Raw genomic sequence first — 25,707 nt, forward strand, 5'->3', positions numbered from 1 at the left:
ACGTGACACGAGCAAGAACACGTGACAAGGGCGGGAACACGTGACAAGGGCGGGAACACGTGACAAGGGCGGGAACACGTGACAAGGGCGGGAACACGTGACAAGGGCAAGACCACGTGAGGCGGGCGGAAGCGCGTGACCCGGAGCGGACGCACGTGACCCGGCGTGACCCCCACGTGACCCGGCGTGACCCCACGCGTCCCTCCCTCAGCCGGGCCATGGCGGGCGCGGTGGCGGCCGCGGGCTCCGCCGAGCAGTTCCAGCAGCTGCTGCAGCGGCCGGACAGGTGAGGGCACAGCGGGGTGTGTCTGTGTGTCTGTGTGTCTGTGTGTCTGTGTGTCTGTGTGTCTGTGTGTCTGTGTGTCTGTGTGTCTGTGTGTCTGTGTGTCTGTGTGTCTGTGTGTCTGTGTGTCTGTGTGTCTGTCCCGTTCCTTTGTCCCTTCCCGCGGTGCCATCCCCGGGTACCATCACTGGGGTCCCTCAGGGCACAGCTCGGTGCTGCTGCTCGGTGAAAGCTGCGCGGGGAAGGTAAAAAAAAAAAAACAAAACAAAACCAACAAAATGGAGACAAACCGAGCCCCAAACTGCGCCAGGGTTCGGGCAGTGCCAGCCCCGCGTTCCCTGGCACAGCGGTGGGAGGGAATTTGGGGCCGAATTGGGCGGAAAATCCCCCGAAGCAGAGGTGGGATTGTCCTCCGGCCGCGTCAGCAAAACCACCGGGACGTTTCAATGGGAACGGCAGCTTTGGGTCCTCATTGCCGCCGAATAAATTCATTTATTTATCATACTGTTCCCAATTATTCGTCTCCTGCCCAAGGTTCTCGTTAATCCGGTTTTGTGCTCTAATGATGAATGACTGGGCTCTGCTTTTCCCGCAGTCCCAGCCTGGTTTGGGAGCTGAAATCGTGAATTGATTATTTTAATTCATTTGGTTTCTGTTTGATTATTTTATTTTTATCCTTCTTGGGCTCAGGATGAGTTGATAATTTTGATAACTCTTCCCGTGCTTCCCATGAAAGCAGCATTTATAATTAATTTCAGGGGGTTCCTCGTTTCAGAAAATGAACATTTCCTGCACTGAGTTATCAGCAGGTTTGTGGTGTGGAATAAGTTGCAAATCTTGATATTTAAAGAGAAAATTTGGGGGTTTTTCGTGACCTTTTTGTCCATGTCGCTGTTTAACAGAGGAGATTTTTTTTTTTAACCTTGGTTAAATGCATTTAAATGAATTTAATTTAAAGAAATTAAACCATTTCAATTAAATGAGTAAAATAATTAGTTAAACAAATAAATAAATTAAATAATTAACTAAATAATGAATTAATTAAATAAATTAAACCATTTCAACCTGGCTTGAATGCAGGGAACACTTTGTTCAGAATTCCTGAAGTGCTTCGCTTTGCTGAGTCCTTAGTTTTATCATTCTTCATGTTTTCATTTACTCTGGCTTTTTTCAAAGGTGAAATTGAAGTGCTCAGGGAGCAGCTCCGTTGCAAAATTTGAATTATTTTGTAAATGAACTAAAAAAAAAACCCAAAACAACTCCAAAACTCGCAGTCCAAATGAATTTAAAAAATGTTCTTCCTGAAGATGAGAATGAATATATTTTGGGGGGGGGGGCACAAAGAAAAGTTGTTCTGTTGTTTTTCTGCCAGAATTTTCTAGAAATATCATTGGAAAATCGAGTTTGTGGAGGCATCCGGGGGGTGTGATCAGGACCTGCCCCTGCAGGGATCCTGTGCTGCTGCAATTCCCAATGAACTTTGGTTATTTGGGAATAAAAAGACAAAAAATGTCCCTCTGTGGCACGGGTGACTTGACTCCTCCGTTTTTCTAAGTGAATTAACATCATCCCACTGTATCTTGAATTCCTCATTCCCGTTCTTTGGTGGGTTTGACCTCTGCAAACCTGCAGAAGGGGATGGAAAATTCCAGTTTCTTCTCACTGTTGTCATCCCAGATGTGATGGGATTTCTGCTGCATGGAACCCATCCCAAACATCCCAGAAAACCTGGGGTCAGAATGGTTCCTGGGAAAGGAAAAAAATCCTGGTTATCCTTCCAAAAACCTTCCTCAAAGGGTTGGTTTTAACCTCAGGAAGGTGCTGGGAGTGGGTTTTTATGGAATTCCCATCCTCTGGAGTATGCAGGGAATTCCTGGAGGTGACAAAGTGAGGATGGGGCACCTGAGCCTGAAGTGTCTGAAAAATATGGAATTAGTTCTGTTCCAGCTCGTTCTTTAAGGTCAGGGGAAATGGATTGAAGGGAAAACAGAATCCATGTGAATTTTAATACTTGTACTTTTGTAGTGCTCCCCACTGAGGAAACGCCTCTGTGACTGGTTGGAGTTATCCAGTGGAACCTGAAAGTGGAGATAGAAATGAGGTTTTGCACTTTATAGGGAATATTTCAGGGCTTCCTTTAAGTGCTTCTGGATTCACACATAGTTGGTTTTTTTTTTTTTTTAAATTTTTTACTTTTTATTATTATTTTTTTAAAGTTTTTTATTTTTGTACTTGGGTCAAAAAAATGTATGGATGGTGGCCCTGGAGGCCTTTCCCAGGCTCAGTGATTCCATGATCCTGGGGGTTTTTTGGGGCAGTTTTCCCAGGAATTCTGTTTCTCCCCAGGTCCCTGGTGGTGGTGGGTCACTTTGGGGCTCAGTGATCCCACAGTCCTGGTGGTTTTGGGGCAGTTTTCCCAGGAATTCTGTTTCTCCCCAGGTCCCTGGTGGTGGTGGGTCACTTTGGGGCTCAGTGATCCCACAGTCCTGGTGGTTTTGGGGCAGTTTTCCCAGGAATTCTGTTTCTCCCCAGGTCCCTGGTGGTGGTGGGTCACTTTGGGGCTCAGTGATCCCACAGTCCTGGTGGTTTTGGGGCAGTTTTCCCAGGAATTCTGTTTCTCCCCAGGTCCCTGGTGGTGGTTCACTTCTGGGCGTCGTGGGCCCCGCAGTGTGTGCAGATGAACGAGGTGATGGCAGCGCTGGCACAGGAGCACAGCCAGGTCACCTTCGTGCAGGTGAGGCCAGGGAATGTCCCAAAATATGGGGGAGGTTCCTCTCGGAGTGCCTGGATGGCCTCATTGCAAATGTCCCTCTCACATCTGGCTGCCCTGAGGTGCTGCTGCTGTCAGGGAAGGGCTCCGACAGGGAATCCTTTGGGTGGGAGAAACCCTAAATCCCATCCAGTGTTATCCCAGAGGTGCTGCCCTCAGGGAGGGGCTCAGACAGGGAATCCTGGAATCCTTTGGGTGGGAGAAACCCTAAATCCCATCCAGTGTTATCCCAGGCCTGGGCTCAGACAGGGAATCCTGGAATGCTTTAGCTGGAAAAGGACCCCAAATCCCATCCAGTGTTACCCCAGGGGTGCTGCTGCCCTCAGGGAAGGGCTCAGACAGGGAATCTGGGAATGCTTTAGCTGGAAAAGGACCCCAAATCCCATCCATTCCCCCCCCCTGCCATGGCAGGGACACCTCCCAGTGCCCCAGGGTGCTCAGCCCTGCAGATGTCACTGCCTGGGGGAATCTCAGGATTGCCAGAGGGCTCCTGTGGCACCACAGGGACCCTGCAGGAAGGTGAGTTCAGCCCCTCACTGTGCTTTGTGAGAGCCTCTGCACATCCCACTGAGATCCAGGGGCAGGAAAAAAGGAATTCCCTTCATCCACGTGGTGTTAACGCGAATGTTTAATGAGACACTTGTGGGATGATGAAGGCAGGCAGCAAAGGAGCAGCCAGCTGTGTGTGAGTGTTTTAATGGGGTTTTTACAGCCTTTAGGGTGTGTGTGGGGGGGTTTCTTTTTAATGATTCCTCTCAGTTGGTGTTTGTAAAACAAGACAGAATGATTTTAATGGTGTTTTATGACTTAGAGCTTCCAAAGACTAATTTTCAACATATTGCAAATTCAAGATGCTGGAATTTATCTGGAGATTAGCAGCTCTTACTCAGCCCAACAGAGTCTGAAATCTCTCAGTTGCCTTTTTCTTATTCCTGTGTTATTTATTTATGGCCTTTATTATTCAGCTGTGATTTATTTTTTAATAACGAGGTTCCAAAGTCATCCAGGATGTGGAAAACCAAAGATTTTGGTTTTACACATCCTTCCCCCTAACTTCCCTCCTCCCAGTGATTTTCATATTCCTGCTGTTCCTGCTTAGGGAAGACAAGCTGATGAAAATTCCTGGGTGAATTTTCCTGGTTAGTTTTGGAGGGAGGAGCTCCTCAGGAGGAATATATTTGATTTTGGCAGTTCTTGGTGGGATTTTTTTTGTCTTCCAGAACATCCAGCCTGCCTTTGAATTGGCAAAGCCCCTGTTACCTCCTGGGATGTTTGGTTGAAATGAGCGTGTTCACATCCCAAAACCCTCACAGACAACGTTCTGGGGAGCTGTGCCAACAAGAGCAAGGTCCTCAAATACCAAATGAATTTTTTTTTTTTTTTTTTTTTTTTTTTGTCATAAATATCCAAGCAGGGAAGAAAAGGGAGTATGAGAGGTGGAGGTGATGATTTGCCCCTGGAAAAAGAATCAATAATTGGAATTATTTTCAATTATCTCTGAGCTTTCAGTTGAATGCAACCTTTCATTTTTCTAGCTGTAGCTTCTCAGTTGATTCCCTTAGAGGAGGCTGGGGCTCAGTTTTGATGCTCCTGCTTTGCCTCTGTAATTAGTGGGTTCATTAAGAGCCAGTTCAGATAAATTTTCACAGCAGATCCCCACATGCTGGAAGTGGGAGCAGGAGTCCCCCAGGCTGGGCACTCAGCAGCATTGCAGGAGTTAAAAATCAAGTTTTAGCCCCATCACCTCCTTTTTTCCCCTCCTGCTTCGCAGATGTCAGGGGTGATGTAGAGCCCCAAAAAGGGGCACCAGAGAACCTCTGTGATGGTGACAAAACTGGGGGGCAGTGATTTATGGATTCCAGTATAGCAGGAGCTGCACAGGAGGGAAAATTTACCGGATCAGGAGTGCACCAAAAAAGATTTTATTCACAGCCTCGGGGAGTCTTTGGAAATGTGCAACAAAATAAAAACCTCTGAACCTGTTGTGACACCAGGGAGGTTCGGTGGGTGCCCCAGCAGCCCTGAGAGTCTCATTTAAATGCAAATGTCTCCCAAACTTCAGCAGCAGAGCCTGTTTAAATGTATAAAATGCCAGGGAGAACATTCCAGGGTTGACACTCGCAGTGAAACTTGAAAGAAGATTATGAAAATAATCCAGGGTTTGTTTTTTTTTTTTTTACTTTGTTTGGTTTTTAGCTGGAAGCTGAGGCTGTGCCTGAAGTGTCTGAAAAATATGGAATTAGTTCTGTTCCAACGTTCTTGTTCTTTAAGGTAAGGGGAAATGGATTTAAGGGGAAATGAATTGAAGAGAAATGGATTTAAGAGAAAATAGAATCCATGTGGGCTCTTAATACTTGTACTTTTGTAGTGCTCCACACTGAGGAAACTCCTCTGTGACTGATGGAAGTTATCCAGTGGAACCTAAAAATGGAGATAGAAATGGTTCCTGCTCTTTATATGGAATATTTCAGGGCTTCCTTTAAGTGCTTCTGGATTCACACACAGTGTTTTCTTTATTTCAGTTGTTGTACTTGGGTGTAAAAATTTACAGCAACGTTTCTTTGTGCTGCAGTTGGGAGAAAACCCAAGTAAATATGGTAATAATAGAACTAAATCTGTTTCAGTGCTGTGATGATAAAATGGATAATATTTTCTTTAATAAATGTTTCTAGAGGCAAATTTACTGCTGTTACTGATGCCTTGGAGTGGCTCCCTAGAACAGAGGCTGGACAAGATTAAGAGAATTAAGTGGGGATTTATTAAAGGCTTTCAGCAGATAAACCTTGGGCAGTCAGAGCCTCCCAGAGGCCAGGTGGATGATGGTCACAGGTTTTTCAGACACAAGTAAATTTACATAATCAGGGGTTAATCCCAAATTAGAGCTTCAGGTAATGAAGTCATATTCCTCAGTTCACTTTTATTTACACTTTCAGTGCCTGAGGCTGCTGGGTGTCCTTGAGTTTCAGGCCCAGAGGGATTGTTTTGTCTGGCCAAAATATGAGGACAGTTAACTAAACTTCACATGAATTAGGCCCTAACGTAGGATCTGAAAACCAGAAAATCTGGAATCCCTTGGGTATCACTCCCATGAGCAGAAAGTCCTGAGCCTGAGAGTGCAGATCCTTTGCTGGGATACAGGTTAACACCTGGCCAGAGAGTCATGAGCCACCTGTAAATGGATCAATCCCTCAGGGTCCAGCCCTTGCAGGTTGGCTGAAAATAATCTTAGCCGGAATGCTCTTCTGGTGTTTTGTAAAGCAAAAGGTTTAATAATGAAAAATAACAAAGTAACAAAACGTTGCAGAAAACAAAAAATAAGCGAGGACAGGCGCCTGAGAAACCTCAGACACCTTGCTGAGACATCTCAAAAGCCCTGGAGTTCCTTTGTTCTCTCTCTTTAGTACCTGATTGCTTAGGTGGGCTTTTGGCCCTTGGCCCAATAAGAAAAACAACAGTCTCTGAGTAACATTTCCAGGGTCCAGTCTGCACTTCTGGGCTGGCTCCCAGCCAAATGCAAAGAGAAATCCACAGAACTTTCCAGCTGACTTCTTAACATGTCAAAAGGGAAAGTGAAGCTCTTCTCCTACTTGGAAACAGCTGCTGGAGGTGTAGGGATTGCATTTCTGCAGAGAGGTGCAGGGTTTGAAGAACAGGGAAAAGGTTCAAGAGCTGCTTCTCCCATGGCCCTGAGCCAATCCCGGTCAGAACCGCAAAGAACTTTCTGGGCCCGTATCAGAAATGCAAGGGGTGACTCTTAAACTTTTCCCCTGTATGGAAACCACTTGCTGGGTGTGGGAAATGCATCCCTGCAGTGTGTGCTGCGCTGTTAGCCCATGCTGCGTGTGTTTTTCCCCCGCAGAACTCCCAGAAGGTGGACAGGCTGGACGGCGCCCACGCCCCGGAGCTGACGCAGAAGGTGCAGCGACACGCGGCCGGCGCTGCCCCCGCCGCCAGCCCCGCTGCCTCTGCCCAGGAGCAGCTCCAGGCCCGCCTCAAGAAGCTCATCAACGCTGCCCCCTGCATGCTCTTCATGAAGGGCTCCCCCAAGGAACCCCGCTGTGGTGAGCATTTCCTGGGCTTTCTCTCCTTCCTGGGCAGCGTTTTCCCCGTTCCGTCCGTTTTCCCCGCAGTGCCGTGCTCGCCCGGTGGAGCCACAGGCCAGTCTGATGCACCAGCCAAGCTGGTGGAGAGTAATCTTACCAAGCCACCTGCAGTTGTGTGGGTAGAGCTCTCAGGAATTCGTTAAGGTCACTGAGAAAACAGCGGGATCAAAAATAAGAACAGAGAGCCTGAGAAAATGTCTTTTTTGTTTTTCATCCATCTGTAATCCTGCAATTCTTTAGCGTAGAACTCTAAACCCCACACACAGTGGGAGCTGCTGCTCCCCCAGTTTGGGCAGACACAACAATTCCTCTCCAGGCCTGGGGATCAGGGACACCTCACTGCCTCAGGCCTGAGAGGTGGGAACTAAACTGAATTGGGGGGAGCAAATTTGGGGTAAATGACTTCATTACCTGGAGCTGGAATCGGAAGATTTACCCCCAGTCTGCAAATGGGCCAAACTGATCAAAGTGTGAAAATTTGATACTGTTTCTCTTTATTACTGTTATTTGTTACTGTTCTCACTAGTTTAGCTTAAAAGTTGATTTTTGTAAGTATTTTCTACTTATATTTATATTATACTAATATTCTTACAATTACACTTATTAGATAGAGCATTTTATTACTATAATATATATTAATAATATATTAGTATATGTATAAAATATATATGATGCATATTTCATTATTATACACATAATATATAATTATACACACGTAATATACAATATATTATATATGTCATGAATATATGATATACAATATATATTTTATTTATATATAAAATATATATTATATAATAGATATATGTATAATATGCTAAGCATATTATATACTTACATAATATAAGTATTATATTTATATTATACTATATATTAGATTATATATTATTACTATAATATTATACTTATGTAAGTATTTACTTCTTACACTTCCTACCATTTTACTTCTGGAGCATCCTTCCCTACTTCACCTAAAAGGCAAATTCCTTTTTATTTTTTAAATATTTTTCATGTTTTCTCGAGCATTTAATGTTATTTTATTGCCTCTTTGATGCCTTCACACCATATTTTGTTTTCCTTTCCGACAGATTTTCACATCAGCACTCTCAGCAGGATGCTAAGCACTGAATATTCTGATTTTACAAGATTTTGTGTGTTTATAAGTGGCCAACCCGAGGAGGAAAGTTTCTCCTTTTTTTTTTGTAACTAAGCATCTTTTTTTTCCCCAAGAAAATTGTCACATTATTTGTAAAGAGTTGTAGGCATGAAAATTTTAATATTATTGAATTTAGAGTCATCTTTTTCCACCTCCCAGACAACACAATCACATCGTTTGCAGGGAGGATCCAGCAGAACTTGCCCCTAAATCAATAAAATAATCCGATTTTCCACCTTTGCCAGCTTTGCATTCAAACCCCCCTGCAACCCTTCCAGTTCCCTCCAAGAATTCCACCAAATGAAAACCTTTACACAAATATCAAATAAAAAGAGAGACAGAGGGAGACAATGCTTAAAACTTCAATAAAAGAATAAAAAAAAAATCGAGGCTGAAGTGGGGAAAGGATGGAAGTGGCAGCACAGAACCACCACAAATAAAAATTGGCATTTTTACTGGAACGTTTTTAAGTTGTTTTTCCTTCCCTTTCCTGCTGCATTTTTGGAGTTTATGGGAGAGAAGGAGGATCCTGAAATTCCCCTTCACCTGGGAGCTCCTCAGCAAACACCTCCAGGCTCGGTGCTGCTGGAGATTATTATAAATAAATCATTTTATTCCAATAAATGAGCTCCAGGAGCTGGGGAGAGAGGGGAAAAAACCAACTTTGTTTGAGCTGTGGGCAATGCCATGCAAAGCAGGGAGATGGATTGGTTGGGATTCACTCGGAATAAAACGTCCCAACATTCCCACAAGGAAAGGATTTCTGCAGGAATAATTAAATTGCTGAGGAAATGGTTTAAAGCGAGGGCTGGGTGATCACAGCAACAAAAACACCTCGGAAGACGAGAGTATGAATGAAGCAAATAAAAACCGTTTGTTTGCCAGCTATTCAATGGTTTTTTTCCCCTTTTATATTGTTGGAAGCTGTTAATAACAACAGCCAGAGGAGTTTGGAGCCTGCTGGGGGGAAAAATGTCATTTTTTAAGCAGGTGAGGTGAGCACAGCATTATTAAAACCCAGTTTATTTCCTTGTTTTTAGGCTTCAGCAAGCAGATGGTGGAGATCCTGAGCAGGCACAACGTGGCTTTCAGCAGCTTTGACATTTTCTCTGACGAGGAGGTTCGGCAGGGGCTCAAAACTTTCTCCAACTGGCCGACCTACCCGCAGCTCTACGTGTCCGGGGAGCTCATCGGGGGCCTGGACATCATCAAGGTGACAAAATTGAATTTTCTCACCTTCTTGGCTTGCCACAAATGGCTTTTTCTTGCTTTTTTTGGGTTTGTTTTTTTTTTTTTCTTGCTTTCTCCACCTCATTTTTTTTTTTTTCTCTTCCCTGATTTCCCCAGGAGCTGGAGGCATCAGGAGAGCTGGACACAATCTGCCCCAAGGCGCAGAAGCTGGAGGACAGGTGGGGGAATTAGAATAATTATTGAGGTTTTATTTTCTATGTTCATATAGGGAAAAAAAGTTCCTACTTTATCAGAATTGCCTCGAGAATTTAGTTACTTACAGAATTCCTGCAGTTTTTCAATGTCTTTTTGGGGTTTGTGCATTTTAGTCCGAGAATTTTTACTTATATTTGTGGTTTAATTTCTGCTTATAGCAAGAATGAATCTATTTTTATATTTTTATATTTATATTCATGCATTAATATTTATATATTTATAGATACAGAAAGTTATATTTTAAAATTTATTCAATAAATAAATTTATATAAATCAAATAAATTTATATTTTATATTTTATATTTTATATTTTATATTTTATATTTTATATTTTATATACCTATTTATGTATCTATTGATATATTTGTGTCCCTATGTATCTATATATACCAATATAGATATCTATAATCTCTATACCTATATAGATTTATAAATCTATATGTTAGCTCTATATTTAAATATTTATGAATCTCTGTTATCTATCTGTCTATCTATCTATACATTTATAAATCTATCTATATTTTTACATCTCTGTAACTATTTATATATTTATAGCTATATATTTATATACTTCTATTCATATATTTATACATCTACATGTATATATATCTCTATGATTATAAATATCTATATAACTATATATTTGTAGATCTAATCTATTTATATATTTATAAATCTTTATATTTAAATATTTTTATTTCTATATTTATATCTAATTATATATTTATATCTATATGTGGATATATAAAGATAGAGATTCCTTCTGGTGTCCTTTTAAGATTTTATTCTTTAAGAATAATTGGGAAAAATCATCTTTTTAAGCTTTTTCCAGCTTTATTTGCCGCTCACTTCCCAGCTCAGGGAATCCCTGCCTGGTTCTTCTCCCTGCTCAGTGCAATGGAGAAATAATTTCATTAATCCTGTTTAAAAGTGGTGATAAATAATAATCCCACCGCTCTAAATTCTAGGGATTTATTAATTCTTTCCAAATTTGTCCCAAGGCTTGGGTTACTTTGCTTTTGAATCGTTTCACTGGGGCCACAAACCCCAATTAATGCTTTTAATTGGAGATAAATTGGATTAAATTGGAGACAAGAATGAGATGGGCTCGTCTTTCAAAACTTGCTTTTTGTGGCCTTTAAAAACTTATTTTTTAAAAACCTTTTGGGCCCTTCTTGTGCTTTTTAAGGAGTTTGTTAAGAAATGGGAATGGGATCCTCTCCAGCCCCATCCCAGTGGGGAATTCCTGGAGATTTCTCAATTTTAATTTTCGTTTCCCCTTCTGCATTTTGTTTGGGGTGATAACCAAGGTGTTTGCTGTCTTTCTGCAGGCTTAAATCCTTGATAAACAAAGCTCCTGTGATGCTCTTCATGAAGGGAAATAAGCAGGTAACGTGGAGTGGTTCAGAAAATATTGAATTCTTCAACCTTGTTCTTCCTTAATTCAAATCAGGGCTGCTGGAAAAGTTATTCAGCTTTTTATTTGGTGCTTCTATAAACCATGGAGCAGGTTTTTGTTGCTGGATTTTGCTGGGTTTTATTGAATTTTATTGTCGGATTTTATTGAATTTTATTATTGAATTTTATTGCTGAATATTTTCTAAATAAGAGATATTTCTACCAATATCTATTAATATAGATAGTAGGTATATTATTATACATTTAGATATTAATAGATATTATAGTAATATATGTATATGATATATAATATATGTATATATGCATATAATATTATTATATAATATTATATATTATACGTATAATATTATAGTATTAAGTGTATATTATATACTATTATTAGAGTAATATACATATGTTGCTATAATACATAATATATATTATAGTAATTTATGTATATTATATATTATATGTTATATGTATATTAAATATGTATATTGTATGTATTTATATATTGTATATATTGTATATTGTTTATTATATATAATATAGTATTATCTATTGTAGTAATATACGTATATTATATATAGTAAGATATGTATATTTTATATGTATATTAATATGATATATTATTTTTATATTATATTACATATATTATATGTAAGATATTATCTCTTATATATTATTGTAGATATTATTAATATATGTTTATTAATAATATCTATTAATATCTAAAAATGGTTGGGTGTTTTTTGTCCTTGGCTGTGGATATTAATTACTAATTCATTATAATTATAATAAATATCACAAGGTTTCCTGCTCTTGTTTATTAGCTGCAGTTCATTCTCATGATGAATCCAGGCAGCGATGCCTCAAAATAAAGCAGATTTATTCCATAAATCCAGAAAAAATCAGGAGATAAAGGATGAAGAAAGGGATTAAGGAGTGGCGCATCCAGCCAGAAAATTGGGAATTGCTGTGGTGTAGCTGGAATTCCATGGATTACAACAAAACAAAACAAAACAAAAAGCAGAGAAATTTAAATATCTGTGTTTTTTTCATTTCAGATGGCAAAATGTGGCTTCAGCAAGCAAATCATAGAAATCATGAATAACACCGGGTAGGTGACGGGGATTTGGGTTCCAAACTGCATTTCGTGGGAAATCTATTGGAAAACGTGAGGGGAATTCTGCCTCAAACATAAATTTTTTGATTTTTAAAGAGGATTTCAAGCAGTTGAAGGGTTCCCTGAGAATTTTAACGGGGTTTTTTGAGATTATTGAGGAGATTTTTGAGGGTTCTTTCAAGATTTGTAAAGGGGTTTTTTTTTTGGGAATTTTGAGGGGTTCTGTTAGAATTTTGATGGTTTTTATTCGAATTTTGAGGAATTCTTGAGGGCTTTTTGAAAACTTTTTGAGCGTTTTTGCTGAGAATTTTGAGGGGTTTTTTTTTTTTTGAAGAATTTGGAGTGATTTTTCAAGATTTTGGGGGTTCTCTGTGAGAATTTTGAGGGGGCTTTTGAGAACTTGGAGGATTTTTGAGCATTTGATGGGTTTTTTAAAAAAATCCTGAGGTTTTGAGACTTTTGAGAGGGTTTTTTTGGGAATTTTGAGTTTTCTAAAAATCTTGAGATTTTAGGACTTTGAAGGTTTTTTTTGAGAACTTGGAGGAGTTTTTGGAGCATTTTAGGGGTTTTAAAAAAATCTTGAGTTTTTGACACTTTTGAAGGGTTTTTTTGACAATTTTAAGGGGTTTTTTTGCAGAATTTTGAGAGTTTTTAAAAAAATCTTAAAGTTTTGAGACTTGAGGGATTTTTTTGAGAGTTTGGGGTGGTTTTGACACTTTTGGGGTTTTTTTGAGACTTTTGAGGGTTTCTTTGAGAATTTTGAGGGATTTTGAGAATTTTGAAGGCTTTTTGTGAGTGTGTTGAGGTTTCTTCGAGAACTTTGAGGGTTTTTTGAGCATTTTACAGCTTTTAAAAAAAATCCTATGGTTTTTCAAAATTCTTTTTGAGAATTTTAAGGGGCTTTGAGAATTTTTGAGGTTTTTTTGAAAAACTTTGAGGGTTTTTTTTTTGAGATTTTTGAGGGCTTTTTTTTAGAATTTTTGAGGGGTTTTTTGAGGATTTTGAGGCATTCCTTCACCATCTTCAAGGGATTTTGCTGGTTTTTGAGCATTTCTCCACAACCCTGGTCCTGGTCCGAATAATATGAATAACCCATTTTCCCCCCCTTCTCCCCAGCGTGGATTACGAAACCTTTGACATCCTGGAGGACGAGGAGGTGAGGGCACCTTCCCCATTTCCCTGCTGCTTTTTCCAGAGCTGAAATTCCCCCCCAGAATTCCCAAAATAATTCCCATTTGCTTTTGCAGGTGCGCCAAGGGCTGAAATCCTTTTCCAACTGGCCCACGTACCCCCAGCTCTACGTCAAGGGGGAGCTGGTGGGAGGGCTGGACATTGTCAAGGTAAGAATTGGGATTTGTTTGCAAGAAAAAACCCCTCAGTTTATAGGAATTTTCTTGCCTGGCTCCCACAGAATTCCTGCAGCCACCCCGGGATGCTTTTTCCAGGGAAAGGAGCTTTAAATTTCCAATGAATGATTGGGAAAAGCCAATTTTTACCCCCTTTTTTTTCACTTTTCTCAGCATTAATTTTATTCCTGATTTTTTTTTTTTTCCCTAGCCAAGCTGAGTGGGGTTTTTCCAAGAAAGCATTCCTGGGAAAAAGGAAATTTTATTGGAGTTTTTCCCAGAATTCCCAAATCTTCTTGAGCTCATTCCTGCCTGGAGGGTTCAGAGCCAATTCCTCAGATTCTGGGACTCCTGGGAAGGCTCAATCAATAAATCCCATTTCATTCTAGAAAATCCCATTTAATTCTAAAAAAATCCCATTTCATTCTAAAAAAATCCCATTTCATTCTAAAAAAATCCCATTTCATTCTAAAAAAATCCTGGTACTTCTGAAATTCTGGAAATTAGATTTATTGAAGAAGAAATTTGATTTATTTAAGAAGGATTGCTTCAATTACATAGAGTAATTTTATTTATGTAGATAAATGTTACTTAAAGGATATGGATTGATTTTGTTCACAAAGATTAATTTTAGTTAAATGATACAGATTTATTTTATTTATATGAATTAACTTTACTTCTATTATATAGATTAGTTTTGCTTATATAGATTAATTTTACTTAAAGTATATAGGTCTTTATTTAACAAGTGTAGGGATTCCTTCAATTATTATATTGAAGTAATAATTATTATACTATTATAAATTATAAAAATTATAATTACACAAATACATAATATATATGCTATATACATAAAACTGTTACATAAATAATAATTTTATTTATATTTATTATTTTTTACCTAAATTGTATCGATTCATTTTATTTATATAGATTAACTCTACTTAAATTCTATAGATTAATTCTATTTATATAGATGAATTTTACTTCAAGTACATAAATTAATTTTATTTATATAACAAGTACAGGGATTGCTTTACTTATATGGATTATTTTTGCCTAAATTCTGTAGATTAATTTTATTTATATAGATGAACTTTGCTTAAAGTATATAGATTAATTCATTCTGTTTATTTAACAAGAGTAGGGCTTGCTTCCATTACACAGATTAATTTTGCTTATATTACATAAATTAATTTCTAGATTTTATTTATTTATTATTTATTTAGCAAGTGTGGGGGTTGAGTAAATAAAATTAATTTGGATAATTCAGGAAGCGTGGGGGCTTTCTCAGTGCTCAGGAAGGGGAGTCTTGGGCACTGGGAGATGCTGTAAAATCCTTTTCTCTGGTATTTAAATGGAATTTTTCTCTCTGCACCCTTGGGCTGTTTCAATTCATGACTTGTAGGGGTGGGTGAGCGTTGTCAGTGGTTTAAATTTCATTTTTTAATGCAGCATAACACGGAATAAAATAGAGAGAGTTGTTTATTCCAAGATGTGGGAAGAGAAGAATATTCCACGTTGTTTTCCTGGTGTTCCTTAGGCAGTTCCCAGCCCTGGAATTTGAATTTCAGTCCCCAGGGGGAGCTGGGCAGGCACCTCCTGCTCAGAATCCCCAGGATGTTTTATTGCCTGGTTGGCTTTTATGGGTGGGAGGCACAAAATCCATCCATGGGTGACTTTTCCTCCTTTGGATGGGAATGTCTTTGAATGGGAATTTCAGCTCTCAAGGTGTGATTTCCCACTTAAATTTCTCTCTTTTTTTACTAAATACACCCAAACCAGAATTAAAATACTTTATAAACCTCAGAGTGTTGACCAGGAGGGAGCTCTAGTGATGCATTCCCTGCTCCCAGGGAGTATTTCCTGATGGATAATCCCCCCCAAAAAATCCATAATTGCTGCGTTTCTGTCTTCCAGGAGCTGAAGGAAAGTGGGGAATTGCTGCCTGTGCTGAAAGGGGAGAATTAATGGGGAAGAACATCAGTGGGAAGAGAAATCCCTGGAACAGCCTTCCAGTTAGAGATTCTCCTGGAAAACCAGCCAGCTGCAGCCCTGAGGAGCACCAGGAGGGAAAACAGCCAGGAAATAAATAGAAATATTCTCTGTATTCCATCTGTATGAAAAGGGGTTTCACTGGAGACACAAAAAAGGTCAATTAAAATTCAGTGTCCCTGGATTTGGGCTCTTGGGGTTTCATTATTTGCGGCCCAGAATGATTTAAAGTGAGATTGGAACTTGTTTGGGTTTTTTGGGGGGGGTTCAGCTCCGATTAGGGGAATATTAACGGAGCATCATCTTTTCCTGCCGCTCTGAATTGTTTCCATGTCTTTGGAGTGGGTTTGGAAGTGTCGGTGAATGGTTTTTGGGGATGTTGGAGTGGGTTTTGGAAGTGTTGGTGAATCCTCAGGGATCCTTCAGGGACGTGGAAAGGTTTCCTGGGCTGGTCCAGGGATTTTTCTGGACCCAGGGGATTTAATTTGGGATCAATCCTTGTTTCAGCACCGGAGTCTGGGTAAATCCCAAAGCCACAAAATCCTTGGGGGAAGTTTCTCCTTGTTAGGAGGGGCCAGGACTGACCTTCCCAAGTGCGCCTGGAAAAAGAGGTCAAGGTGAGGTGCAGACGCTCAGGCAGGATTTGGGAACAACTTTGGGACTTCTTCCCCTGAATTCTCAATATGATCCAAGTCTCAGAATCTCAACCAAAACTGGTGTTCAGCTTATCCCAACCTGGAAAAGTTTGGCTGCAGGGAAGCAGGTCCTTCCACGTGTTAGAGGATTCCTAGGGATGGATATTGAATTTTCTAGCATTAGTTTCAGTAATTGCTATCAAATAGATGTTATAACTTTAAACCCGATTTTAATTGCTCTAGAAAAAAGAAAAAAATTCCTTGTCGTGAAAACAAACCTTAATTAATCCTCTTAAGCGAATTGCAAATGCATTCAGGTAACTGTCAGCAGGAAAAAAAAATAACTTATTACAGCAAAGAACGTAGCATCCCTGTGGTGAAGTGAAGAGTTGGAAGCCTTAATTAAACACTAAATACCAAATGCTATTTGGTTTTCCTTCAGAATTCAGTGTAGTGGAATTTATTTGGGGTTTGTGGAGTCCTGTTAATGGATTTGCAGACATGCAACAGAGCAGCAGGGAATAGCAGATGATTCCTGACAGTTTGTGTTTGTATTTATTCCAGTATTGGAGTTTGGGCAGGAATTGTTCCCTGGGAGGGTGGGGAGGTCTGGCCCGGGGTGAGAAGTTGTTAAATCCTCCTTGTTTTGCAATATTTCCCTTGTTTGTCCCAGCATTTCAGCTGGGTTATTTTTTTTCCCCTGCAATTTAATGTTGGGATATTAGGGGAAAAAAAAAAAAAACAGCAACTCAAAACTATTCCCGAGGATGATGAAGAGAGGAGCAGTCAGTGATTAAAGCTATTAAATATATTAAATAACTTCACCTAACAGATAATTGTCACTTCCTGATGCTGCTAGGATAAGAAATTCCTTCAAACCTCCATGAAATATTCCAGGTTTTAAAAGGAAGTCTCGCCTGCCTGAGATCAGGGACGCGAAACCTGGGGTTGAAATTAAAAATTAACCTGCCTGCATGTGAAAACATTGATTGAGGGCTTCTGCTGGGCCAAGGAGAAATTTGGGTTAGTTAATGATTTTAATTAGGGGGGAAATTCGTGGGGAAAGTGGGGTTTAGGTAATGATTTTAATTAGGGGGGAAATTCATGGGGAGATTGGGGTTTAGGTAATGATTTTAATTAGGGGGCATTTCATGGGGTAATTGGGGCTAGCTAATGATTTTATTTATGGGGGGAGTTCATGGGGAAATTTGGGTTAGTTAATGATTTTAATTAGGGGGGAAATTCGTGGGGAAAGTGGGGTTTAGGTAATGATTTTAATTAGGAGAGGAATTCATGGGGAGATTGGGGTTTAGGTAATGATTTTAATTAGGGGGCATTTCATGGGGAAATTTGGGTTAGGAAATGATTTTAATTGCGGTATTTCATGGGGAAATTGGGGTAAATTATTTCAGTTGGGGGAAATTCATGGGGAAATTTGGGTTAATGATTTTAATTAGGGGGGAAATTCATGGGGAAATTTGGGTTTAGGTAATGATTTTAATTAGGGGAGGAATTCATGGGGAGATTGGGGTTTAGGTAATGATTTTAATTAGGGGGGAAATTCATGGGGAGATTGGGGTTTAGGTAATGATTTTAATTAGGGGGCATTTCACGGGGAAATTGGGGCTAGGTAATGATTTTATTTATGGGGGGAATTCATGGGGAAATTTGGGTTCATGATTTTAATTAGGGCGCCATTTCATGGGGAATAATTGGAATTTCATTTCTTGGGGCTGAGACAAAAGCGGGGAGGGAACAGGGATTTGTTTTTCCTCCAAGCTGGAGTTCCAGGGAACAGGGTCAGATGAGATTTGGGGGATTTGGAGGACAGTCAGGGGACACGGGGTTAAAAGGAGAATTTTTGGGGTTAAAGAAGGGTTTTGGGGGTTAAGGGAGCTTTTTTTGGCTCACGCTGTGGCTCCCCTCATCCCCAGGGGTGTCACTCAGGGCAGGTCCCTGTCCCAATCCCCTCCGAGCTGGGAAAACTGGAATTGAGCTAAAAAAAAAACGAAGGAGAGGGGAGATGCACAGTCCTCACCCCCTTTAGGGGAAACCTCGGCCCCACTGTGGGTCCAGGGTGCCGAAATCCTTCTGCCATCCCACAGTTCCCGTTCTGCCGGGTCCTCCGGAGGGAATTCCCAGCAGGAAACCAGGGAAGGGAGTTGGGATGGCGGGGATGCAAACACCCGTGTGCTCCCGAGGGGAACTGCCCGCGCTGCTCCCGGTGAATCCTCCAGGCACAGGGGATGGAGAGTCGGGATTGGAGGGGAAAACTCAATCCCGGGATTTTCCTGCCGGCGGCAGCAGCGGGAATGGGCCACGGGGCGGTGCTGCGGAGCGAGGGATGGCAACGGGATAACAGCGGGAAAACAACGGGAAAACAACGGGATAACAGCGGGATAGCAACGGGATAACAACGAGATAGCAACGGGATAACAACGGGATAACAGCGGGAAAACAACGGGAAAACAACGGGATAGCAACGGGATAGCAACGGGATAACAACGGGAGAGGGGGATAGCGGGATAACGGGATGGTAACTGGATTACGGGGCTGGGAATGCTGTCCCGGGATAATGGGATACCAGGGCTGGGAATGCTGCTCTGGAATAACGGGATAATGGGATACCAGGGCTGGGAATGCTGCTCTGGAATAACGGGATAATGGGATACCAGGGCTGGGAATGCTGCTCTGGAATAACGGGATAATGGGATACCAGGGCTGGGAATGCTGCTCTGGAATAACAGGATAATGGGATACCAGGGCTGAGAATGCTGCTCTGGAATAACGGGATAATGGGGCTGGGAATGCTGCTCTGGACTAACGGGATAATGGGGCTGGGAATGCTGCTCTGGAATAACAGGATAATGGGATAATGAGGGTGGGAATGCTGTCCCGGGATAATGGGATCCAGGACTGGGAATGCAACCCCGGGATAACGGGATAGTGGCAGAGCAGAGGGGATGCTGCAGGACAGGATGATGGGGGGTGATGGGGGACACGGGACTGGGGATGCTGCCAGGAGGGAGAGCCAAGGATAATGGGAATAACGGGATAGCAGGGCTGGGAATGCTGAGGGGGAGCTCGGGGGGATAACAAGGGAAATGCAGGGAATGCTGCAGGGCGGGATAAGGAGGGGATAACGGGGAGAATTGGGCTGGGAATGCTGTGGGATGGGTGGGAGACAGGGACAAGAGGAGGGCACGGGGCTGGGGCTCCTTAGCTCGGCACCCCCCGGTCTCGCTGGGAGGTGTCCAGTGGGGCTTTGCTGGGGATTCATTTCAAACTTTCCGTTTCAATCCATTGGCTGCGGTTCCCAAGGCAAACCTGGACTTCTCAGCCGTTTCTCAGATCAAGTCCTTGGGAAAAAAACAATAACAATAATAATAACAATAATATTAACAATAATAAATTCTGATGATGGAAACAGCAGCTGCGGTGGCTGTTCAGTCTGAGCGTTCCCAGTGAACTCCCGGCAGTGCCTCGGATGCCTCTGAAGGGAGGGCAGGAGCCGAGGCTTTCCTGCCACTGGAAAGGTTTGGGTTAAACTGGGAATGCTCCCGCTGGAGCTCTCAGGAAGACACAAACTCTCAGGGATTTGGGGCTCCTGGCAGAGCCAGGCTGGCATTTCTGCCCCTCAGCATCTGGGCTGATCCCTGAGCCGAGTGTCTGACCTGGCACTGCGGGGCGCCCGTGGGGCTGCTGAACACCCCGAGGTCGGCACAGATTCCTCCTGGATTCGGGTCCAGTGCTGGTCACAGAGCAGACCTTGGGGTAATGAAGTGATGGCAACAGAATTCATGGATCACACGTGAGCCATCAGAGAATTCCAGACTGGTTTGGGTGGGAAGGGAGCTCAAATCCCACCCAGTGGCACCCCAGCCCTGGCAGGGACACCTCCCACTATCCCAGGCTGCTCCAGCCCCAGTGTCCAACCTGGCCTTGGGCACTGCCAGGGATCCAGGGGCAGCCACAGCTGCTCTGGGCACCTGTGCCAGGGCCTGCCCACCCTGCCAGGGAACAATTCCTGCCCAGGATGCCACCCAGCCCTGCCCTCTGGCACTGGGAAGCCATTCCCTGTGTCCTGTCCCTCCCTTTTCCAAAGTCAGGGTGGAAGATCTGGCCTTCACTTGCTTTGGAGTTGTTTGGGAAAGCAAAGCACGTTAGGAACCTTCCTTTCCTTCCTTTCCTTCCTTTCCTTCCTTTCCTTCCTTTCCTTCCTTTCCTTCCTTTCCTTCCTTTCCTTCCTTTCCTTCCTTTCCTTCCTTTCCTTCCTTTCCTTCCTTTCCTTCCTTTCCTTCCTTTCCTCTCCTTTCCTCTCCTTCCTCTCCTTCCTCTCCTTCCTCTCCTTCCTCTCCTTCCTCTCCTTCCTCTCCTTCCTCTCCTTCCTCTCCTTCCTCTCCTTCCTTCCCTTCCCTTCTTTCCTTTCATCATCAACTGGCTTTCCCCCCTCTTTCCTCCTTTTCCCCGGGAATTTCCCTGTGTGACACTAGATGGAGCCTTCAGCGCACGGGAGGAGTTCGGAGCGTCGGGAGCAGCGTCCGCGCTTCCAGCGGCGCCCTGGAAATCGTGTAAATGCCATCACGGCTGCAAACAGGGACGGTGTTTAGCGGGAAAAACGCGGTGGGAGAGGATTCCTTACACCTGCAGAGGGCAAACGTCACCTGGGGTTTCCCTTCTCCACCTGAGCTGCGAGGTAGGATGGTACACGCCGTTTTTAAAGTGGATTTTTAAGGCTCCCTGCCCGTGGCAGGGGGTGGGATGAGACGAGCTGGAAGGTCCCTTTCCGCCCAGACCAGCCTGGCATCCCATGGCTTTGAGGGATGTGCAGGGGAAGAGTTGTGCCCGTGGCTTTGGCAACGCGTGGGGATGTGCAGAACCTCCTGCCCTTCAAATATCTGAATTGTAACTGTCCTTCCTGGGAAAACCATTCCAAGTGTGATAATTGTTTGATATCGTGGCTTTGGAAGCACTTCCCGGTGCTCTCCTCGCAGCAGCAGAGCGGTGTCACCATTCCGAGCACATCCTCAGCCTCTGAGAGCACCCGGCAAAGCAGATTATGGGATAGCAGTGTCGGGGAGGTGGAATTGCAGCGTCGTTCTGGGACGAGCTGCGGCGTCTCCATCGTTCCCTGCCAATTTCACACGGAGCGTAAACAATTTGGACACTTGGCTGGCACCCAGCAGGATGGGAGGATGATGAGAAAACGCAATTATCGAACAAATGTGGGGCAGAATGTCTCGGGTTTTACTGAGGATGAGAACTGAGAGGGGAGTTCTTGTAGGGAACTCTGAGAGAGGGATGAGGGGAGATCCTCTGCCCCAGCTGCAGAAATGGAGCTGCCCCGTCCCTGGGAATATCCAAGGCCAGGTTGGAGGACAACTTGGGATTATGGAAAATGGGAGAGGGGTGGATTTGATAGAATCACTCCGTTATGATCTCTTCAGTGGGAGAACAGAAAGCGAATCCAGCCCTTCACTCTCCAGCGTGGCACGACAGATTTTTTTAAATGCTGAGGTTTAAGATTCATTGCTTAGAAGAAAAAAAAATGACATTTTCATCTTGAAGTTTTTTCCTGCCTTCCTGTGCTTTGCTTGTGAACAGTTTAAAGGAGTTATTGTGGAAGGGATGGAGAGGGAGAAGGTGGCAGAGTGGCCCTGGAATGGGATTGGCCCTGGAATGGGCTGGTTGTCTCTTTTTAGTGAGAAACGCTCTCTGCAGTAGTACAAAACAACCCAGACAGAGTCAGGACAGGAGCTGAGCCCCTCTTGGTCAGGGTGTTGGTGTCAGCCCAATCCAGTCCCCCTGCAGTGCCAGCTGTGGTTCTGCTGGAGCAGAGATGATCCTGGAGAAGGGCCCAGTGGTGCTGGGATGGGTCCGGGCTCCCTCTGGGAATCCAGGGCACACAGGCTGTGCTGCTGTTCTGAATGCCAGCTTTGATCCAGGCGGGAATGCTGGGCTCCTCCCCCTGGGTGGAGCATCTCCCCGTGGGATGATGGGATTGTATCAGCCCTGCAGTGAGCCTGGATGGCCCATGGACAGCAGATATCCCCTGGAGGGAGGACGGGTCCTGGAAGGGATAGAGAACAGAACTCAGCCCCAGCTGGCTTAGCAGCTGTGACAGAACACACACCTCTGGTTACATCCTGCACTGCAGCCCAAGACAAGGAGGATCTTCCCTTGCCCATCCCTGGAGGTGTCCCAGGAATTCCTGGAGGTGGCACTGAGAGCTCTGGGCTGGGGATGAGACACAGCTGGGACTCGATGATCCTGGAGTTGTTTTCCAGCCTGAATGATCCTGGGATTCCGTGATTCTGTGGCAGCTGCTTACCTGAGCAGACCTCATTAACTTCAGATCAAATGCAACACCAAATTCGTGCCCTGAAAAGGCCAGTTTTCAAAACATGTTTTGTGTTGAAAGGGGTCTTTTTTCCTCCTCGCTTCGCTTTCATCCGGAATTCATTTCCAGTCTCTCTGAGAACCGACTCCTGTGTTTCGGGAAATGTCTCCGAACTCCTGGGCTAAAAAAACCATTTGAAAGCCTCATTTGAATTTTTAAACAGCTTTGCCTGCCCCCAAATGGTTTTTGCCAAATGAAAGAGCTGCACCTGAAAAGTTTTTTGTTTTTTTTTTTTTTCCCAGCTCCGGGGAAGAAGTGGATGTGCATGTGGAAGCAGCTGGAATGCTGAGGGAGAGCAGGGAAAGAGAAACAGCACAATGGGAGGGAAGGATGTGGTTTCCTATTAGTGAAACCTCCACCTGCATTTTTAAGGCATAAATAAACCCACAACAGGCCTTTGGGAGCAGCAGGATGTGGAATAGGAACGCGAGGTTGGAACACAGGGATCGCTGTCACCAGGATCCTGGTTTCCTCTGTTCTTGGGCCTTCCAGGAAAGGGGAAGGGCTTCAAACTGAGTCAGTTTAGATGGGATTTTGGGCAGGAATTGTTCCCTGGGAGGGAGGAGATGGAATTCCCAGAGCAGCTGTGGCTGCCCCTGGATCCCTGGCAGTGCCCAAGGCCAGGCTGGACATTGACAGTGGGAGGTGTCCCTGCCATGGCAGGGGTGGGAATGGGATGAGATTTGAGCTCCCTTCCCACCCAAACCACTCTGGAATTCTTTGAAAGCCGCTGTTTCAGTAGCTTGATCTCTCAGGACAAAAGGAATTAGAGCAGTGGAATCTTTGAGGCCGGAAAAGACCTTTAAAATAATCCAATCCCACCAGCAAACGTTGCTCTGCGTTGTTTGTTTTTCCCCTCCAAGGAATGGAGAGCTGGATGTCACCAACCCACCCCCTGGCTGAAATCCTGCCCTTGCACAGCCAGGAGAACTTCCAGGTGAAAGCAGAGGGGTTTAATTCAGATTTTTAGGTGATTCAAAATGCATTAAAGGGTTTGGTGCACGTGGAGCAGAACAGCTGGGGAGAATTCCCTGCTGTTGGTGCAGGAGCAGGGCCAAGTCTCTGCCTGGGTGGGAGATTCAGGGCTCTGGCCCAGCACAGAGAAAGTCACAGAAAATGACAAAAAATCCCCTGGCACCCCGTGTGCAGGAGGCTCAGGAAAGGAGTGGCTGAAGGAAACACAATTCCAGCCCTCGGAGCTGGCTCCCGGCACTGAGCATTCCCTGTAAAACAGGATATTTCTGCTGGGGGCAGAATTCTGCTGGGTTGGATGCCAAAAGCTCGTTAAGGTCTGATGTTAAACAATTAATGCTCCCAGGGACGAACTGGTTCGTGCTTTGGCTGGCCTGGCTGTAGCCAGAGGAAAACACAATATCCCGGGAAATTACAGGGCTGGTAATAAACTTGGTGCTTGCAGGGCGATGCTCAGTGCAGGGCTCAGGATTTCCAGGGATTCTGTCAGAATTTGGGTGCAGACCCTTCCAGCTGCCTGGAAAATTTCCTCCTGGAAAGGTTTTCCAGCCCCAGCACAATTCCCCAGGCCAAATCCGGAATCCCCATCCCTGGGGCATTAAAAGCCTTTGGATGTGGCCTTGGGAGCGCTCTGGAATCGTTTGATTTGATGATTTTGGAGGGGTCTTTTTTCCCAACCTCAGCAATTCTGGGATTCTGGAATTCATGAAAACACCTTCAATGTCTTTGAAACCCTTCCCCTCCCCGGCTGTTTGCTGGATTTAGCTCCAAACGTTACAAAGGAATTGCACCGGTGATTTTAATGAAAATCCTATTTTGGATTGAATTCCTTTTTTTTTTTTTTTCTCCCCTGCTGCATCTTCATAAAAGCAATAAAAACAAAATTCCTCGGGGGATAAAGCCGCTTCCCGGGACTTGAGTTTGGGGTCATTACCCTCAGTGTGTGTGGGGGGATATTTTTCATGCCTCACCTCGTGGTCCTGGTGACTCCTCCAGAGCTGCAGCCACTTCACAAAACGTTCCTGTGGAGCCCAGATTTCCCCAGGGACACTGAAATCCTACTCCACCAGATATTCCAGACTTTCAGCAACCAGCCCTGGGGACACAGACCAGAGAACTCATCCCCTTTTAATTTACTTTCTGAATTTAAGGAGTGACCCCTGAGGTGTTTTTTTCTTCCTCCTCAATTTCTAAGATCTACTTTTTTGTTACTCACTTGAATCAAAATGAAAATACTTTCCTCCATCTTTTCCTCCTCTTTTCCTCCCTCTTTTCCTCCTCTTTTTTTTCCCTTTTCCTTCTCCCTTCTTTACCTCTCCTTTCCCCCTTTTCTCCTCCCTTATTCCCCTCCTTCATTTCCCCCCTTTATTTCCCTCTAATCCCCCTTATCCCCCACTTTCTTCTGGTTCCCCAATTCCCCCCATTTCCCCCCCATTTTTCCCCATTTCCCTCCATTTCCCCCCATTTCCCCCCATTTTTCCCCATTTTCCTCCCATTTTTCCCATTTTCCTCCCATTTTCCCCATTTCCCCCCATTTTTCCCCATTTTCCCCATTTCCCCCCCATTTTTCCCCCATTTTTCCCCCATTTTTCCCCCATTTTCCCCCATTTTCCCCCTTTTTCTCCATTTCCCTCCCATTTCCTCCCATTTCCCCCCATTTTTTTCCATTTTCCTCCCATTTTCCCCATTTCCCTCCCCATTTCCCCTCCATTTCTTCCCATTTTTCCCCATTTCTTCCCATTTTCCCCCAAACTCCTGTCTCCCAGCAGTGGCACAGGAGTCCCACCACGGGGAGCTGAGGCTGCCCCACTCCTGTTCCCTTCACCCTTCCCACACAGCAGCTGCTGCCAGATGTTTCCAGGGGAAAATGAGAGTAACTTCCACCCTCATCCACGCTTTTCCTCAAAATAATTCCCCGTTCCAAACCCAGAAGCTGTTTGTTGCATCCAGCTCTTTATTTCCTCAGAAAGCCAAGCCGGGTTTAGGGTGTCTCAGATTTATTTTTCCCCTTTTTTATGGGCGGCATTTTAAGTCCCGGCATCTCCCAACTTTTTTCCTTCCCGAGTGAGCTTTGCAA

The 25,707-nt window shown here is 43.6% G+C and overlaps 1 protein-coding gene across 1 annotated transcript; it reads left to right on the plus strand.

The window, feature by feature from the left end:
* The first annotated feature begins 184 nt into the window (after positions 1-184).
* GLRX3 (glutaredoxin 3) lies at positions 185-15,807 on the plus strand. The gene is made up of 11 exons (XM_066208745.1): positions 185-286; positions 2,909-3,017; positions 5,250-5,324; positions 6,913-7,114; positions 9,353-9,525; positions 9,660-9,721; positions 11,090-11,147; positions 12,224-12,276; positions 13,399-13,438; positions 13,530-13,622; positions 15,549-15,807. The coding sequence occupies exons 1-11, from the start codon at positions 219-221 to the stop codon at positions 15,597-15,599; spliced, it is 984 nt and encodes a 327-aa protein (XP_066064842.1). The 5' UTR covers positions 185-218; the 3' UTR covers positions 15,600-15,807.
* Positions 15,808-25,707: the final 9,900 nt, after the last annotated feature.

Source organism: Chamaea fasciata, unplaced genomic scaffold (genome assembly GCF_029207755.1).
Source record: "Chamaea fasciata isolate MVZ Bird 193981 ecotype frontalis unplaced genomic scaffold, bChaFas1.0.hap1 SCAF_455, whole genome shotgun sequence".
NCBI classification, from domain to species: Eukaryota; Metazoa; Chordata; class Aves; order Passeriformes; family Sylviidae; genus Chamaea; species Chamaea fasciata.